Source organism: Panthera pardus, unplaced genomic scaffold, assembly GCF_024362965.1.
Source record: "Panthera pardus isolate Hobbes unplaced genomic scaffold, ASM2436296v1 HiC_scaffold_21, whole genome shotgun sequence".
NCBI lineage: Eukaryota > Metazoa > Chordata > Mammalia > Carnivora > Felidae > Panthera > Panthera pardus.
The window spans coordinates 1,504,583-1,522,436 of NW_026526777.1; the positions used below are offsets into that span (position 1 = coordinate 1,504,583).

General features: G+C 42.8%; 1 protein-coding gene across 1 annotated transcript in view; it reads right to left on the reverse strand.

Annotated features, from left to right (window-relative positions):
- Positions 1-17,854, reverse strand: part of ASH1L (ASH1 like histone lysine methyltransferase) — a 189,973-nt gene that overhangs the window by 116,161 nt on the left and 55,958 nt on the right. Inside the window, 1 exon segment of the mRNA XM_053908771.1 lies at positions 6,559-11,116. Within this exon segment, the coding sequence (XP_053764746.1) occupies positions 6,559-11,116 (4,558 nt within the window).

Genomic DNA, 17,854 nt, shown 5'->3' on the forward strand with positions numbered 1-17,854 from the left:
ATCACTTACCTACAACTTTCCTCTTCAGACACACTGATTTCTCCTCTGAGCTACAGATGCATACATTCCACTGAACAGCATGAAACCCAAATCTGCCTTTTATCTCCAGCCATCTCTTCTGAGCGCCTCCTTTCACTTAATTACACCGCTGTCCAACCCATTACCGGAGGGGCATCCTGCAGACATTCTAAAATCTTCCCCTTTCCTCGCCTCTTTTTTAACGATTTATTTATTCATTCATTTATTTATTTTTGAGACAGAGGGAGACAGAACATGAGCAGGGGAGGGGCAGAGAGAGAGGGAGACACAGAATCCGAAGCAGGCTCCAGGCTCAGAGCTGTCGGCAAAGAGCCCGACGCGGGGCTCGAAATCACGGACTGTGAGATCATGACCTGAGCCGAAGTCGGACGCTCAACTGACTGAGCCACCCAGGCGCCCTCTCCTCCCCTCTTTTTAAAATCTACTTCTTCTGAATATGTTTTCTCCCCCATAAGATTCTGCTGGGGCAATTCCCAAACTGGTACACCTGATCTCTCCCCAGTACATGTACCACAGTGCTGTCAATTTAATCTCAGCAAATCATCCTGCTTTAAAACCTTTAACTTCCCATTGCCCACAGGGTAAACTCTAAACTCCCTGCAATCTTATATAATAAACAAGAGGCTTTATGATCTGTCTCCTGTCTTTCCAGTCTCATCCTGTGGGTTCCATATCAGACTGTAAACAGTTACCTAAGCACACTATCAGGTCACTAAGACCCTGAAAAGCTTCTTTCTCTGTAAGAATAGTCTTCATCCTTTATTCTTTGCACACTAAACTAAAAACTAGGAGTCTTTCTAGCTCCTCCTAGGTGAGCCCCTCTCTTGTCTGCCCCCGAAACATGTTGTGAACATATCTTTAGGAGTTATCAGTCAGTATTTAAGATTTGTTTTTTTAATATTAAAAAAATAGTTTTAACATTTATTTTTGAGAGACAGGGCACGGACAGGGGAGGGGCAGAGTGAGAGCAGGAGGGAGAGGTAGACAGAATCCAAAGCAGGCTCCAGGCTCCGAGCTGTCAGCAGAGTCCGAGGTGGGGCTCAAACTCATGAACCATGAGATCATGACCTGAGCCAAAGTTGAATGCTTAACTGATTGAACCACCCAGACGCCCCACGTAAGATTTTTTTTTAAGAAACTTTTTTTTTTAAGTTTATTTATTTTGAAATAGAGAGAGAAAGAGCTTGCGTACGCGCATGTGTGGGAGGAGCAGGGAGAGAATCCCAAGCAGGCTCCATGCTGTCAGCACGGAGCCTGATCCGGGGTCGACCCCGAGACCCGTGAGATCATGACCTGAGCCTAAACCAAGTGTCAGATGCCCAACCAACCAAGCCAGCCAGGCACCACTGTTTAAGATTTTAGGTGATCTCTACACACAAAGTGGGGATCGAACCCACAACCCCGAGGTCGAGAGTAGCATGCTGTACCTACCGAGCAGCCAGGCGCCCCTGGAGCCATGGATAATTATTTGTAAACATGCCTATGTTCTCTGAGTAAGTGTAAATTCCTTCTGGCAGCAAATCACATCTTATTCATGATTTTATTCCCTGCTCCTGGCAAACAACAGACAATAACTGTGGAAGGGATAGCCATCATCATTAATACTTAAAATAAAAAAAAAAATACATAAAGCTGTGCCGAAACAAAGTTCTGACTTTCAAAGAGATTAAATTAGAAGATACCCCAGGCTTTAGTTAGTAATTTTTTCTTATAACTTTCCTTGACTAAAAATCGTTTTCTCAACTGGTTTTACGAACTAGGATACGTAACCAGTTTTCATGTCTACTTGAAAAAGTTCCTATTAGAAAATCAAGACATTTCTACCCACTTATCAAAAGAGTAATTGTGAAGAAGACGGAGAGGCTCCACGAATTTGCGGATTTGTGATACAATAAAGAATGTATCTGTTCTCTGTCTGATTCTTGGCTTCAAAAACCCTTAGACCTTCCTGAGTGATAGAAGGGTCTTTGTTATGCCAAAGAGCTGACTTAAGGTGGGCCCTGGGTAGCCTCAGGGTGGGGCTGCTCACTACAAAGACCAATCACAGGATTAGAGGGCTGAAATTTGGGGCCAGCCCTATCTACAGTGGGGGGGGGGGGGGGGGGGAGTGGGTAGAGACAGGGTTCAAGCACACAGCCAGTGATTTAATTAATCATGCCTATGTAATCAGGCCCAATCAACACTCTAGACACAAAGGCCTGGCATTGCTCCCTGGTTGGTGAACACAGTGGTGTGCCGGGAAGGCGACACACCCTGATCCCACGAACACCGGGCAGGGAGGCTGTGTGTCCTCCACCCTAGACCTTGTCCTGGGAATCTCTTCAATTCCTGATCTGCATTCTTTATGACAATAAAACTGTAATCCTACGTACAGTGGTTTCAGTAACTTCTGAGTTGTTCTACCGAATTATCAAAACTTGAGGGCTTGTGGGATTGTGGGAAGCCCCAAATTTGCAGCAGTCTAGACAAGAGTGTAGGTGGACTGGGGTCACTGAAACTCGCTCTGGCACAGGAAGTGGGGGCAGTCTTTGAAGGACTTTGCCCTTAAAATTGCAGGGTCTTTCCTCAACTCCAGAAAACTAGTGTCAGAACGGTGACTTCAGAGATCTTAATGTTTTTGTTATTTTTTTTAAGAGGAAGGAGACAAATTCTTATTCTTAAGGCAGATACTTTCCCACGTTAGACCTGTACCTCCTGAGGACCCTGAAACCAGGCTCACATCCATCCTTTCACCCCACCTCCTGTAACCGGTCTCCTGGGTGACTTTAGCGTTTGCGTAGCTAATACGTTCAACCACCCTGTCTGTCAGCTCGCTTCACTTCCACCTCCATTTCCCTACCTGTTACAAGCTCCTTCTCACAACTCTTAGATTAGAGGCCTCAAACTAAAATGTTCCTTGGAGACAGATACACTGCTTCAATATCTGAACTGAGCCAGATACGGCACACCACAAGGAAGTGGTGCGGACCGAGACGAATTGAATAGCGCCTGCCCCAAGGGGGGGGGGGGAGGGGGGGCCACTACTGAGACACAGCCATTGATGTCATCCAGGAAATGGGGATTAACTTTTGCCAGATGTTCTGCTTTTTATTTTCCTTTCTCTCCTTTTTTTTTTTTAATTTTAATGTTTATTTTTGAGAGACAGAGCATGAGCAGGGGGAGGGGCAGAGAGGGAGACACAGAATCCAAAGCAGGTTCCAGGCTCTGAGCTGTCGGCACAGAGCCCGACGCAGGGCTCGAACCCACGAACTGTAATAAGATCATGACCTGAGCCGAAGTTGGACGCTTAACCGACTGAGCCACCCAGATGCCCCTGTTCTGGTTTTTCTTTTAAAGGAAAGCAGATTTCTGAACTTTGTGTGAAATCTCCAGAGTTTTAAGCCTTGGCAATTAATTTTTAAAAAACTGAAGAGATCACAAATGGTTACAGACAAACCAAAGCGTGATGGCTTTTAACCACTGCTTCTTTATTACTTTTTTATTTCAAGTTTTTATTTAAATTCTAGTTAGTTAGCATACACGGTAAATAACCAATACTTTAAATGGTGCGGTTCCTCAGGGCTGTCTGAGGCCCCGGATTCCGGGTCTATCCCCTCCTTCGGGGAACATCATCCATCACATTGTGACAGATCAACAGACACATGAACGCAGCAACTGTTTTGTTCCAGTGAAGCAAACCAGCTCACACACAACTGGTAAGCAGAATACCAGGATGATATGGTCACTGAGAAGGTTCACACACGATCTCAACGGAGTGAGCCAGGGAGCACCGCTCCTCGTCAGAGCACCGGCCACAGATCACCCGACACGTGCTTTCCCCAGATCTTCCTGCAAATAGAGCCCAACGAGGACGAGAAACCAGAACCAGCCGTATCTAGCATCACTTCTTTGATCTGCCAGCGACATGCTTTTGTGTCCACGACTGAGCGGCTCTGACCCTTCTCTAATTCCCTTCTATCAAGTTACCTTCGTCTTTTCCTGAAAAGTTAAATGCTATGTTTACTGTAGTATTTCTTTCTTTATCAAACAATTTGTCTTTTTAACTGCTGCTGGCATTTTCTAGAATTATTATTTTTCTTGGTGCTCTGGGTACAAAGTTGCACACATTTTGAGAATCTGCTCCCGACTTTATCTTTTCTAGAAGGCCTTTTATTTTTGTAAGTGATATTGACAGTTTCTCAGAACCTCATAGTGAAACACCCCTATCTCCAGCCAAAACATCTTTATTGAGCTCAAGAATCAGATCTCCAACTGCCTGCTGTCTCCCCGCTTGAACGTTCTAAAGATGTTCTAAGACATTCCGAAGTTCACGTGTATTAAAAAAGCAAAGTGTGCTTCCCTATGTATGCCTCCTCCAGGTGGCACCACGCCGACCCCTGCAATGTCCCTGCAGGGGTCTGCCCGCACCACACGCCGCGCCTCCCCCCCCCCCCCCCCCCCCCCCGGCCACCGCCAGACTGCCAACCTCCCTACAACCAGCTCTCTCCTCCACAAGTCAATGTTCACACACGAGCCAGAACGATCCTTTAAAGAAGCGACTCTAAAATCAGTACTCCTCTGTCTCTTGCCTAAGCCCAGTATAAAACCTAAACTCTCTGAACACGGTCTGGCTGTTTTCTTCACCCCCAATTCTCGCACCGTCCTGTGTTCCCTGTCCTGCCACCGTGACCTGGCCACCAAGGTCTTCTAATATATTTAGGTATTAGATAGTAAAGAGTATCTCTAGATACTACTCTTTCTCAGCCCAGCATCTTCAAACGTGCTCTTTACTCAAACTTCAGCCTGAGAAGCGGCGGCTTCTCATCCTTCAAGCTTCAACTTTTCATCCTTAGGCCGTAACCAATAACTTTACCTAAACAGGCGCCCCCCTCCCGGTAACGACCCATCCTGACACTGTAATATTAACTTGACAGCATTTCCCCCCCATTATGTGTTTCCTTGTGAGCTTACCACTCTACTATTGGTCTTGTGTCACTAGGGCTGAAAGTTCACGGGGCCTGACCTCATGTCTTGACGCCAGTGACTGGAAGAGTGACACACGTTCTAGACTTTAACAACTAAGTGAGGGAGTCAGTGAGTGAGTACAATTGTCTCCCCAACTAACTGCTGCTCGGCCTTCAGGTAACAAACAGTTTAGAGTCACCTTGTCAGGGACGGCTTGCTGAGTGAGTCAGGCCCCCTTCCACACTCCGTGTTTTTTCTTTTTCTTGCTTGAACGCTCTGATCACATCTCTAACGACATTTAACATGTACATTTTTGTTCATCGCCTATCTCCTCCTCTGTAAGTCCCATGAGAACAATGTATTTGTGTGCCTTACTCCTCACAAGAGCCCACAAAGTAGAGTGCCTGACAAACTGATACTCAGTGACTTATTCATCAAAAATTTGCTGAATGAACCTAATTAAAACTTAGGAATTTTTCTTCTCTTTATTACATCGTTAGAAACTAAAGAATGCTCAGTTTCTCAACAAAAATGGCTCGTTCAAAATTTCGTGAATAATGAACATCATAAGCAAAAACACATTAGAGGGGTTTATCATTTCCTATAATGCCTAAGTTTTTAATCTTTTGGGGAATGATTTTACCAATTAACATCTGCGCACTTACAATGTGCAAATCACTTCAATACACACATTATAATCTCATTTACTTCTCACGATAACCCTATTATTACCATTTTATAGGAAGAGGTATGGAGGCTTAGAGAATTGACTTGGAGAATGTGATGCAATTTATAGATTTTTCCCCGGAAAAGTACGCACAAGCACACATACACATGATTGTACTTATAACTCTATAGAGGTTCCGCGGACTTCCTAGAGTTACCTACAACCAAACCCCCAGAGTTGAGATCTCTGATAGAGACCTTCTGACTCACACATGCCTTCTTTCTACATGAATGGGCAATGCTTCCACTTTCTTGTTTCCTATCTTTGTTTCAGTTCTTACGAGCTTTGCAGGTGTTTCAAATGTATCACGCAGATTTGTTTTATGTCATTTCATATGCGACTGAAGCAGCTTTTATGAGGACACCTAGAGATCACTCTGCAGGATGAAGTCCCTTGTACGACGTTGATAATTTTGAAAGCCTAGATTTTTATTACGAGACACACTGGGTTGACATTTCTTCCTGTAACATAAACTCACTTATAATTATTAGATTAGAATAGATTAAAAGTCCTGCACAGCTGCCAACAACACCCATGGGCCATTTCTCCCTAAAGAAACTGTAACCGCCTTTTTGCGTAAGAAAGAAGAATCATTTTTCCTGGTTTCCAAAACTTGAGTGTTGTTTGTTTTTGTAACGGTACCTCTTCTCAAAATTCAGAATTAATGCAAAGACAGGCCTTATCTTACTTCTCACATGTACCAAAAACAAGAACGCTGAAGACACCATGCCACATCTATTTATACAAACCAAACCGTTAAGAGTTCACATACACGCATCAGGCAACCTGAGGGTCAAGTCCTCTCCTTTCCCAACACAAACAACAGGCAGCGAAGGAGCCCTCCTTACCTGTCGCGGTCTGCACTGCCCTCTCGCCGGAAGGCAGTGGCTCCTTCCTGTGAGGCCGAGTGAGCGAAGTGTCCTGTGCAGAGAACAGTCCAGGACTGTCAGCTAGTCTCTTCCGGCCGCTGGAGTTCGGGTTGGGGACTCGGCAGCTGCCTATTGCACTTGTGAAAAGGTTTGTATGCTCATCGCTGCTGGCCGGGTCAGAGCTGGGAGTGAACCCTCCCAGGGATAAGCTCGGAGAACTCTCTGAACAGTCGATCTGTAAAGGTGTTTGCAATCCCAAAGCCAGTGGACTAGATTCTGAAGGCTCTCGGTGGACCCACTGTTCTTCTCGATTTATTAAGCTTTTCGAAGGAGAGAGATGAGGGCAGGACATATGACATCGGTGCTTTTCCTTATGCTTGTATCGCTCTCCAACAGTTTCCTTCCCAAATCGATAGCGTTTCAGGGACTCCAAAACAGATCTGGAAGAGCCGGCGTCCATGGAAACCTGGGGTTGCTCAGAAGAGCGGTGTTCTCTGTGCTTGTGACGGTGCCTATGTTTGTGCTCGACCATCCAACCATAGGCCATCTCGGGAGGGACGCTAGGGTAGGTGCTCATGGAAAGGAGAGGAGTCCTGCTGGTTGTGAGAAAGGCCTCCTGTCGCAGTAGCTTATGCTTTTTCTTATGGTATTTGGTGGGGTTGAGAAGTAAGTGACCAGCATGCATGTAGGAAGGAGGTGGAAGCGGAGGAGTGAAAGAAGGAGACGGAGGAGGGTAGAGAGTGGGGGGGTACCTTCCATAGTAACCTAGTCCCAGGGGAGTGGCTGTAAGGGGTGACGGAGAGTAAGGCATGCCGTAGGACGGATAGAATCCTGTACCGGAAAGAGGAAAACTAAGGCTGTGCATGAAGGGCATTTCGGCCATTGCCTCCCTCATCTTAGGGGGTCTCCCTCTCTTCTTTTTTAAGTCAGGTTTTCGAATGTAGTGCAAAGGGTCCAAGGGGAAAGAAGGATGTGTATAGAAGCTATTAAAGTTGATGCGAAAAATAGTGGGGAGCAGGTCTCGGGGGATAAAATGATGACTTCGATGGGTGATTCGAATTTCACTCAGTCGACTTATCAGTTCCTCCAGATCTGCAATAAAGTCTGGATCCTGTCTGCTTCGGAGCTGGGGGTATTTCTTTTTCCGTTTTCGTTTCTGCCTCTTCGTCTTGTCATAGCTGAGGTAATCGTGATTCCTGCGCTTACATTTGTGTTTATGTTTTTCTTTGAGACTGCTCAGGACTGTAGAGGTTTCAGGGGGAATCAGAGAGACATGTTCAAAAGAATGCCGCCTCTTTTTCTGTCCACAAAACTTCTCTGCTCTGTCCGAAGTGCTGTTATTATCGGTTCCGATTCCACTATCGCTGGGAATGGTCTCGTCGCTGTGAGACTCACTAATGGGAGAAGGAGTGGCCTCTTTCAGGGAGGTGAGTTCACTTAAGTGGGAAGGAGAATTCGGCAACAAAGTAGGGGGAGACAGTCGCCTCCTCCCCTTTGAGGCCTTCTTCATTGCAAGCGTCTGGATCATACTGCCCTGTCTGGAGTGTAAATGCAGATACGGCACTGAACTGGGTTCCACGAAGCCCGCGTCACTGCTCACAGGGCTCTGACCCCCACTAGTCCCAGAAGACTGGGAGCACACAGGTGACGGGAGAATCTCTGAACCACTAGCAGAGGAGGGCAGCAAAGGGGGAAGGATCTGTCCTAATGCCGAGCCAGCTGCCTGCTGAGCAGTTTGCTCAAGGACAGCAAGGCTGGTAGGGCTACCAGAAAGAATGCCGTTTAAGACAGTTTTTGGTTTTCGACCCCTTCTCTTTCCTATGTAAATGGTTCCTTTCTTGCTGACGTTTATCTGCTGGCCCAATTTAGAGCCAAACGTGGCGGCAAGACTGGACACTGTATTATGGAGTTTGGATTGCACTTTCCCTTTATTACTTGATTCTACGGAGCTTGAAAGAATCTGATTCAGCAGTTTCTTCCTCTTCAAAGTCTTCATTTTATTTATTTTGCGGATAATTGTTTTCATTAGCTGTCCATTGTTTCTCTTGGTAATTTTTTTATCTGGATCCATCTCTAGGTCACTCATGCTGCAGACAGCGGGCCTATGCCTGTCGTCCAGATCGTCTGGGTCCTGAAGCTGATCCTCACTCTCAAAGAAATCACTGCTGCTCCGATGGTTATCACTTTCAGACTCCAGCTTGCTCGGACTCTCGGTGGCAACAAACGGAGCCACGGAGAGTACAGGTGGCTTCATCTTGACCGGTGACCTCATCTGCCTCTTTGGTCTGCCTCTCTTTTTCGGAAAAGGAGACACAGAAAGACTTTGCTTGAAGGAAGGAATTTCGATTTCTGGTTGTAAAATCGGGGGTTCCTGTTCTTCCTTAGACTGCAAAGAAAACACTTTAGAGGCAGGGATTTTTAAAGTCCTTTTAGGTGGCCCTTCCAGTTGAGGCATCTCCTTAGCTTTAGGTCTTCCCCTCTTGGGCTTATAAATGTCAGACAAAAGGTCACTAGAGACACACATACTGGAGGAGAGCTTGTGAGTAGCAAAAGCCTTGTGAGCGGGTTTTTCACTATCAGTTAGGAGAGCAAGAGACGGGGCCGTGGACTTGCTCAGCTTTGGCAATCGGCGTTTCAGGAAGTCATGATCTACAAACGAAGATGGTCCGATGTTTTTCATAAACTTGGCTGGCTCAGAATTACTACCTGATAGGGAGCTACACGCAACATTCTTAAAGAGCTCTGATCTTTCTAACTCTAGCCCTTTGGGAGACCGGCATGTGCTTCTCGCCACCACTTTAGTCCACCGAGGTTTCCTTCCTTTCCGTTTTTTCAATGGTTTCGACTGCAAACTCGTGCCTAGGCTTTCAGCCACTTGGCAGTGTTTGTCCGACGCACCTACCGCACCAAGTTTTAGAAAGGGCTTGTTACTAAATAAACTAGTGAAGTTAACAACCGAAGGGGTAATTGCGTGAATACTGGAGTCGGAAGTCAAACTTGGCTTTTTTCCCAGGGAAGAGCTTATTCTTGGAATATCTAGATGCGCGGTTTTTGAATCAGTTAGCTCTTTATCAATCCCTTTACATTCGATGTTCATGCTGTGACCCACGGACCTATGACCAATGTTCAAGTGGGTACTTTCAGGAGTAAACTGGTTCTTTCCAACAGATTCAGAAATTTCTTCCATTAATTCTGTGGTAGGACTTAAGAGCAATGGATTAGGGGCCAGCTGTGAAGTTTCAGGGGGACTTCTGGTTAGAGGGTTGACAGATACGGTGGGCGATGGGGAGGGGAGACTGCTCTCTCCTACTGCACTGAATGGGGATTTTGCTGTGGATGCGTCTGAAGCAGCTCCCATTTGAAAGTCCGGAGAAGTGCAGTACACGGGAGGTTGCTTTTCATGCTTTGAGGTTTCATAAGGCCCCCTGTCACTGGATGAGAAACTGTCTTGCTGAATGCATGTTCCTTCGCTGAACATTTCTTTCTCCAAATTGATGATTTCTTTTCGAACTGAGAACTTTTCCAATATGCTTTCTTTACTCTGCCGTATAACATTCTTCTCAAAAGTTTTGCTGGTGGTGCTGTCTTTCAGGGATTCAGAAAGTTCCTGACTTTCATGACTACTGATGTTTGTACTACAAGAAGCCTTAAGTGGTTCCTGAGTGGGGAGCAGTGCTTCGGCTTTAAGGTTTATGGCATCTTTACTGACCAGGCCTGCCATAGAGCAACTCACCAGTCTCTTTCCCATGTCCTTGTTAACTAATCCCATTGCTGAATTTGCTACAATCTTCTTTGCACAGTCCTTGGCCACTAGGCCGACAGTAGAACTCAATTTCTTTCCCAAGTCTTTATTAACCAGCCCAACCACAGTGCCAAGTCCTAACTTCTTTCCAGAGTCCTTGTTCACTAACCCTGGAACAATCCCAATTCCTAGCTTCTTTCCTGAATCCTTGCTCAGCAGTCCTACTGTAGTGACAGTTCCTGGCTTTCTGCCTAAGTCTTTATTAATGAACACCGCCGTAGTGCCCGTTCCTAGTTTTTTCACAGAGTCCTTATTGACCAATCCTACCGTTGCATTAAACACTGGCTTTTTCCCAGGATCTTTAGTTACCAATCCAACTGCTGTGCTGATGGCTGGTTTTTTTATTAAGTCCTTATGTAGTATTCCAGCTACAGAGCCAACGCCTGCTTTCCGGATCAAATCTTTGCTAACCAATCCCGCAGCAGTGCCAGTTCCCAACTTCTTCGGTTTAGTCTTGGAAGACTTAGAGGGAGGGCAAGTTGCGATGAGCTGTGCCAACTTCTCTGTTACACTCGTTCCTCCATTAAGTAATGCTCGGTCCTTTAAATCAGGCTCCCGGCTCCCAACAAGGGTAGATGATGTTGCATTAATGTAATCTGTCATTTCTGAGTGTACTGGAGACAGCTTCTTCGACAAAGGACTGTTTTCTCCCTGTGAATGAAGACGGATGCCTTCTTCGGATTGGCATTCAATGGCTGCAACATCACCTGCTTTCTTGTACAACTTTGAAGGGTCCTAAAATTTGAACAAGAAACAGGTTTCAGAGAGAGTAAACCTTGTATCACACTTCGGTTTAGCATTAAAACTGAACAACCTGACTGATCACATATCAGATAAAACATAGGCAAGGGTGCTTTATTTAAAAAGGTTTATTTAAAAACCTAACTAATGTTAAACACCATGTCACCATACAGGAGTTCCTCTGCTGCTGTATCAGAGGCTAGCAAAACGTTACCTGTGCTGACTCTCAACCACACACACTTATATATTACTCAACATTTAAAAATAACCTGATTTTTTTTGACATTGTTTGAAAATGGCAAATTAGCAATCTACTCTTACCTTACTTTAGACTGAACATTTGCATACAAACATCCTATTTTTAAAAAGATAAGTATTGTTAGTTACAATAACCAATGGCACTCTTTTAAAATAATAGTTCACTGGGGCGCCTGGGTGGCTCAGTCGGTTAGCTACCTGACTTTGGCTCAGGTCATGATCTCCCGGTTCGTGAGTTTAAGCCCTGCATGGGCCTCCCTGCTTTCAGCGCAGAGCCCGCTTTGGATCCTCTGTCTCACCCTCTCTTTGCTCCTCCCCCGCACGCATTCTCTCTCAAAAATAAATACACGTTAAAAAATATATATTTAAAAATAAAATAAAATAATTGTTCACTGCCTACCTCCTTCATTGATAGCAAAGATTTCAAACCAGTGCTGTACAACCCCTAACCTACTTCCACTCCTTTAACTCATTCTCAATTATAGTTTATTTTTATTTTTTCAATGTTTATTTATTTTTAAGAGAAAGAACGCAAGTAGGGGAGGGGCAGAGAGAGAAGGAGACACAGAATCCGAACCAGGCTCCAGGCTCTGAGCCGTCAGCACAGAATCTGATGCAGGGCTTGAACCCATGAACCGAGCCCAAGTTGGATGCTTAACCGACTGAGCCACCCAGGTGCCCCTCAGTTATAGTTTTGAAAGAACAATCAAGTTCTCTCTTAATGTGAGAGGAATAAAAAAGACAGTAAAATACATTCACATTTTCTATACAATGCACTTTTACATAACATTTAGGGGGCATCTGGGTGGCTCAGTTGGTTGAGCATCTGACCCTTGATTTTGGTTCAGGTCATGATCATGAGTTCGAGCCCCACGTCAGGCTCTGTGCTGACAGTGAAGAACCTGCTTGGGATTCTCTCTCTCTCTCCTTCGCTGTCTGCCCCTTCTGTGCTCATGCTTTCTTCCTCTATCTCTCTCTCAAAATAAATAAATAACTTGAATAAAAAGATTTGTATCACATTTTGGAGTTGGAAGTAACTTTTAAGTCATTAACATAAATTGTTACCCAATTCATGAGTTCTCACCGTATACTTCACAAGTGAATTAATTACTTCACACAACAATCTGTTTTACTTTTGGATAACAATTAAAGAGTTCTTTTTTTTAGAAAAGCAAAGCTGGAGGCATCTTGATTCCGGACTTTAAGCTACATTACAAAGCTGTAGTGATCAAGACAGTATGGTACTTGCACAAAAACAGACACACAGATCAACGGAACAGAAAAGAAAACCCAGAAATGGAACCACAACTATATAGTCAACTAATCTTCAGCAAAGCAGGAAAGAATAACCAATGGAAAAAAAGACAGTCTCTTCAGCAAATGGTGTCGGAAAAAACTGGACAGCAACGTGCAGAAGAATGAACCTGGACCACTTTCTTAGACCGCACACAAAAGGAAATTCAAAATGGATGAAAGACCTAACCACGAGACAGGAAACCATCAACATCCTAGAAGAACACAGGCAGCAACCTCTTTGAACTCCGCCGCAGCAACTTCTTACTAGACACGTCACTGGAGGCAAGGGAAACAAAGGCAAAAATGAACTATTGGGACCTCATCAAGATAAAAGCCTTCTGCACAGCAAAGGAAACAATCAACCAAACTAAAAGGCAGCCTACAGAATGGGAAAAGATATTTGCAAATGACATATGTGATAAAGGGTTAGTATCCAAAATCTAGAAGAACTTCTCAAACTCAACACCCAAAAAACAAATAATCCAATTAAGAAATGGGCAGAAGACATGAATAGACACTTTTCCAAAGAAGACAGCCAGATGGCTAACATGCATGAAAAGATGCTCCACATCACTCATCAGGGAAATACAAATCAAAACCACAAGGAGATACCACCTCGCACTTGTCAGAATGGCTAACATTAACAACTCAGGCAACAACAGATGTTGGGAGAGGATGCAGAGAAAAGGGAAACACTCATACACCGTTGATGGATGTACAAACTGGTGTGGCCACTCTGGAAAACAGTCTGCAGGCTCCTCAAAACATTAAAAATAGAACTACCCTACAACCCAGCAATTACACTACTAGGTATTTATCCAAAGGATACAAAAGTACAGATTTGAAGGGGTACGCATGCTCCCCAATGTTTATAGCAGCATTATGAACAACAGTCAAATTATGGAAAGAGTCCAATTGTCCAATGACTGATGAATGGATAAAGAGGTGGTATTTGTATGTATGTGTCTATATATTAAAATATATGCATATATAAACTTATAAATATATACATACAATGGAATATTACTCAGCCATCAAAAAGAATAAAAGACTAGAATCTTGGGGTGCCTGGGTGGCTCAGCCAGTTAAACGTCTGACTTGTGATCTTAGCTCAGGTCTCGATCTCAGGGCCATGACTAAGCTGTGTGTGTACTTAAAAAATAATAGTAACTGAATCTTGCCATTTGCAATGATGTGGATGGACTAGAGTGTATTATGTACGCTAAGCAAAGCAAGTCAGTCAAAGACAAATACCATATGATTTCTTTCATATGTAGAATTTAGGAAACAAAACAGATGAACATATGGGAAGGGGGAGAAAAACAGAGAGAAAGATAACAGACTCTTAATGATAGAAAACAAACTGAGGGTTACAGACTGAGGGAGGGGGGTGGGAGGATGGGATAGATGGGTGAGGGCACATTAAGAGGAACACTGGGTGTTGTATGTAAGTGACGAATCACTGAATTCTACTCCTGAAACCAATATTACACGATATGTTAATTAACTAGAATTTAAATAAAAATTTTGGGGAAAAGAAGTCTAAAGAAATAAAAAAGATTTATCTAAATCAAAAATATGAACTTCATTTGACACTGTCAGGGAAAACAAATAATTTTTCTCCCATGTTTCAACATAGATTTTCTTGAACAACTGAAGTATAATTGACGTAAAGAGTTCTTTTTAACCGTGAAATAAAAATGAAAGACTTGAACAAATGGAAATACATACTGTGTTTGTGGATAGGAAGACATAAGATGACAATTTTCCCAAAACAAATTTATAAATTTAATGCTATCCCAATAAAAATACCACCAAAATTTCATTCAGGAGTAAGAAAAAATATAAAATTCTTTCGAAAAATTAGACAAGCAAGAATAACTAGCAAAATCTTAAAAAGAAGAAAAGCAAGGGTACAACTGTACCAAATGTTAAATTATTTTTTAAAGCTTCTATCGTTAAACAGTACAGAACTTACACACGAAAAGACCGAAGAACCAATGGAAGAGGGCGAACAACAAAAAACAAATTCAAGCATACCCAGACATGTACCGTATGTAAAATGGTGTAATTTCTATAGAAGGGAAATGGGTAATGACTAGAATACCATATGCATTTAACTACAGGAACCCCACCAGTAGGAGATCAAATCCCTACTGGATTAGATTTTTGCCAAGATACGCTGGCAAAAATATAACAGCTGCAGAAAACTATAAAATGTACCACTACTTTTTAAGAAGATTTTAAGTAATCTCTATATCCAACGTGGGGCTCAAACTCACAACTCTAAGGTCAACAGTTATACTTGACTGAGCCGGCCAGGCACCCCCTACCACCATTTTAATAGCAAAACTCTAAAATAATTATCTACAGGAGAGTGGCTGATTAAACCAAAGGAATGTGTATAAGAGAGTACTATGAAACGGCAAAAAAAAAAAAAAAAAAAAAAAAGCCCCAAAAAACAAGACCCCAAAAAAGGAGAGACCAACCAACTGCTGTGTGATCCTCTTTAAGAATACAATGTTAAATGAAAAAAAGAATTAGAACAGTGGCTATAAATATACCACCTTACATATAAAGAGGAATATGAATATATACACGTATCTGATCACATTAAACATGGAAGGAAAAAACCGAAAGATTAATAAAAACGGTGACCTACAAGGGGAGGAAAGAGGTCTAGATGTCAGACTTTCCTGCATCTACTTATGGTTCTGACTTTGCAATTAAGTACTTTAAGTATTTAAGAAACAAAATTATATCATATAGAAAAATATTCCAAATCTCTAAATACTGAAAACAATGTAAACAAATATATCTATCAAATTAAGTACATAGCTACATGGAAGACGATTATTTTGAATTACTTTAAAACAGTCTTTGGACAATACATTTTAAAGACAAAATGATATCCACAAGAAATCTTAAATTCCATCCAGTGAGACTGATATTAGTGGTAATATTGGTATAATTACTTTGAACCTAGATAGATGGATAATCGATAGATACATAGATCAAATAAGTTACTATGTGAATGTCATTAGGAACCAAAATTTTTTTTTTTTTAACGTTTATTTATTTTTGAGACAGAGAGAGACAGAGCATGAACGGGGAGGGTCAGAGAGAGGGAGACACAGAATCTGAAACAGGCTCCAGGCTCTGAGCTGTCAGCCCAGAGCCCGACACAGGGCTCGAACTCACGGACCGCGAGATCATGACCTGAGCCGAAGTCGGCCACCTAACCGACTGAGCCACCCAGGTGCCCCTAGGAACCAAATTTTTGTAAGAAAAAAAAGGAGACACAATATAAAACCAAAGAGATTAAAACCCCTATAATTTCAAGTTGAAATATTAGAAACGTACAAAGTCTTTAACACACACCCACACTTTCCCCCCTTATCTCTATCAAACTGCCTAAATACAATGAAAATCCAGTAGCAATGAACACCTCTAATACCCAGGACTGTGGTCTCTACCTATCACTTCCCAGTAAAAGGGGAGGAACCAGGGTTCCCTGAAGAACAGACTACATCCAAGTATTAGATAGGAAATGTAGCACAAGAGGATCCTAGTGATGGATGTAAATAGATCTCTTAACTTGTACTGGTCACTCTACTCTTTAATTTGAAATTTACCATAATGAAATGTGTTTATTAAAATAAGTTCTTCCTAAGGGGTGCCTGGGTGGCTCAGTCTGTTGAACATCTGACTTCGGCTCAGGTCATGATCTTGCGGTCCGTGGGTTTGAGCCCTGTGTTGGGCTCTGTGCTGACAGCTCGGAGCCTGGAGCCTGCTTTGGATCCTGGATCCCTCTCTCTGCCCCTCCTCCGCTCATGCTCTGTGTCTCTCTCCCTCAAAAATAAATCAACATTAAAAAAAAAAATTAAAGTAAGTTCTTCCTAAGAGTGATGTAAAATCTGCCTTTCTGCAACTATCACTTACTGGTCTGAGTCTCACCTTCTCAAATCACATAGAATAAGTCTAATTGCTCTGCTTTCCTGCAGCTTTTCACCCATGTGATCTCAACCACACAGTCAACCTTCTGCCCCAAATGGTTTCACTTCTTTCTGGTCATTTTCTGACGGACGCGTTTCAGTTTCTCAACACTCCTCTTTACTTTATGGCAACTAAAGGAGAACACAATACCACCAATAGCTGATCACCTCAGAATTAAGGGAACTTAATTATCTCTTTTGGACTAGACTCTTACAATTTTGCCCAAGGGGAAAATGACTTTTTTTTGACAGTCTCCTGTACAATTTATAAATACTAAGCTTGTGATTAAACAAACCCCTCACATTTTCCTCCCATTTTACTAAGAAACAATAGGCTCATTCTGTACGTTCATAGTTACTTTTCAAAACTTAACAATTAAGAGGCTTTATTAAGTACTTTAAAATATATTTGTATCTGAAAACTACATTTCTTTTTTATTTTGTTTTATTTTTTATTTTTTAAAATTTACATCCAAATTAGTTAGCATATAGTGCAACAATGATTTCAGCAGTAGATTCCCTAGTGCCCCTTACCCATTTATTTAGCCCATCCCCCCTCCCACCACCCCTCCAGCAACCCTCAGTTTGTTCTCCGTATTTACGAGTCTCTTCTGTTTCGTCCCCCTCCCTGTTTTTATATTATTTTTGTTTCCCTTCCCTTATGTTCACCTGTTTTGTCTCTTCAAGTCCTCATATAAGTCATATAATATTTATCTTTCTCTGACTAATTTCACTTAGCTAATTTCACTAATAATACCCTCCAGTTCCATCCACGTAGCTACAAATGGCAAGATTTCATTCTTTTTGATTGCCGAGTAATACTCCATTGTATATATACACCACATTTCCTTTATCCATTCATCTGTCGATGGACATTGGGCTCTTTCCATCCTTTGGCTATTGTGGATAGTGCTGCTATAAACATGGGGGTGCACGTGTCCCTTCAAAACAGCACACCTGTATCCCATGGATAAATACCCAGTAGTGCAAATGCTGGGTCGTGAAATAGAAGACAAAAGATATACACAGTAGTGCAAATGGTGGGTCGTGGGGCAGTTCTATTTTTAGTTTCTTGAGGAACCCCCATACTGTTTTCTAGAGTGGCTGCACCAGCTTGCATTCCCAGAAAACTACAACATTTCTAATGTTAAAACGTACCTGTAAAAATCCATCTTGTACAAAC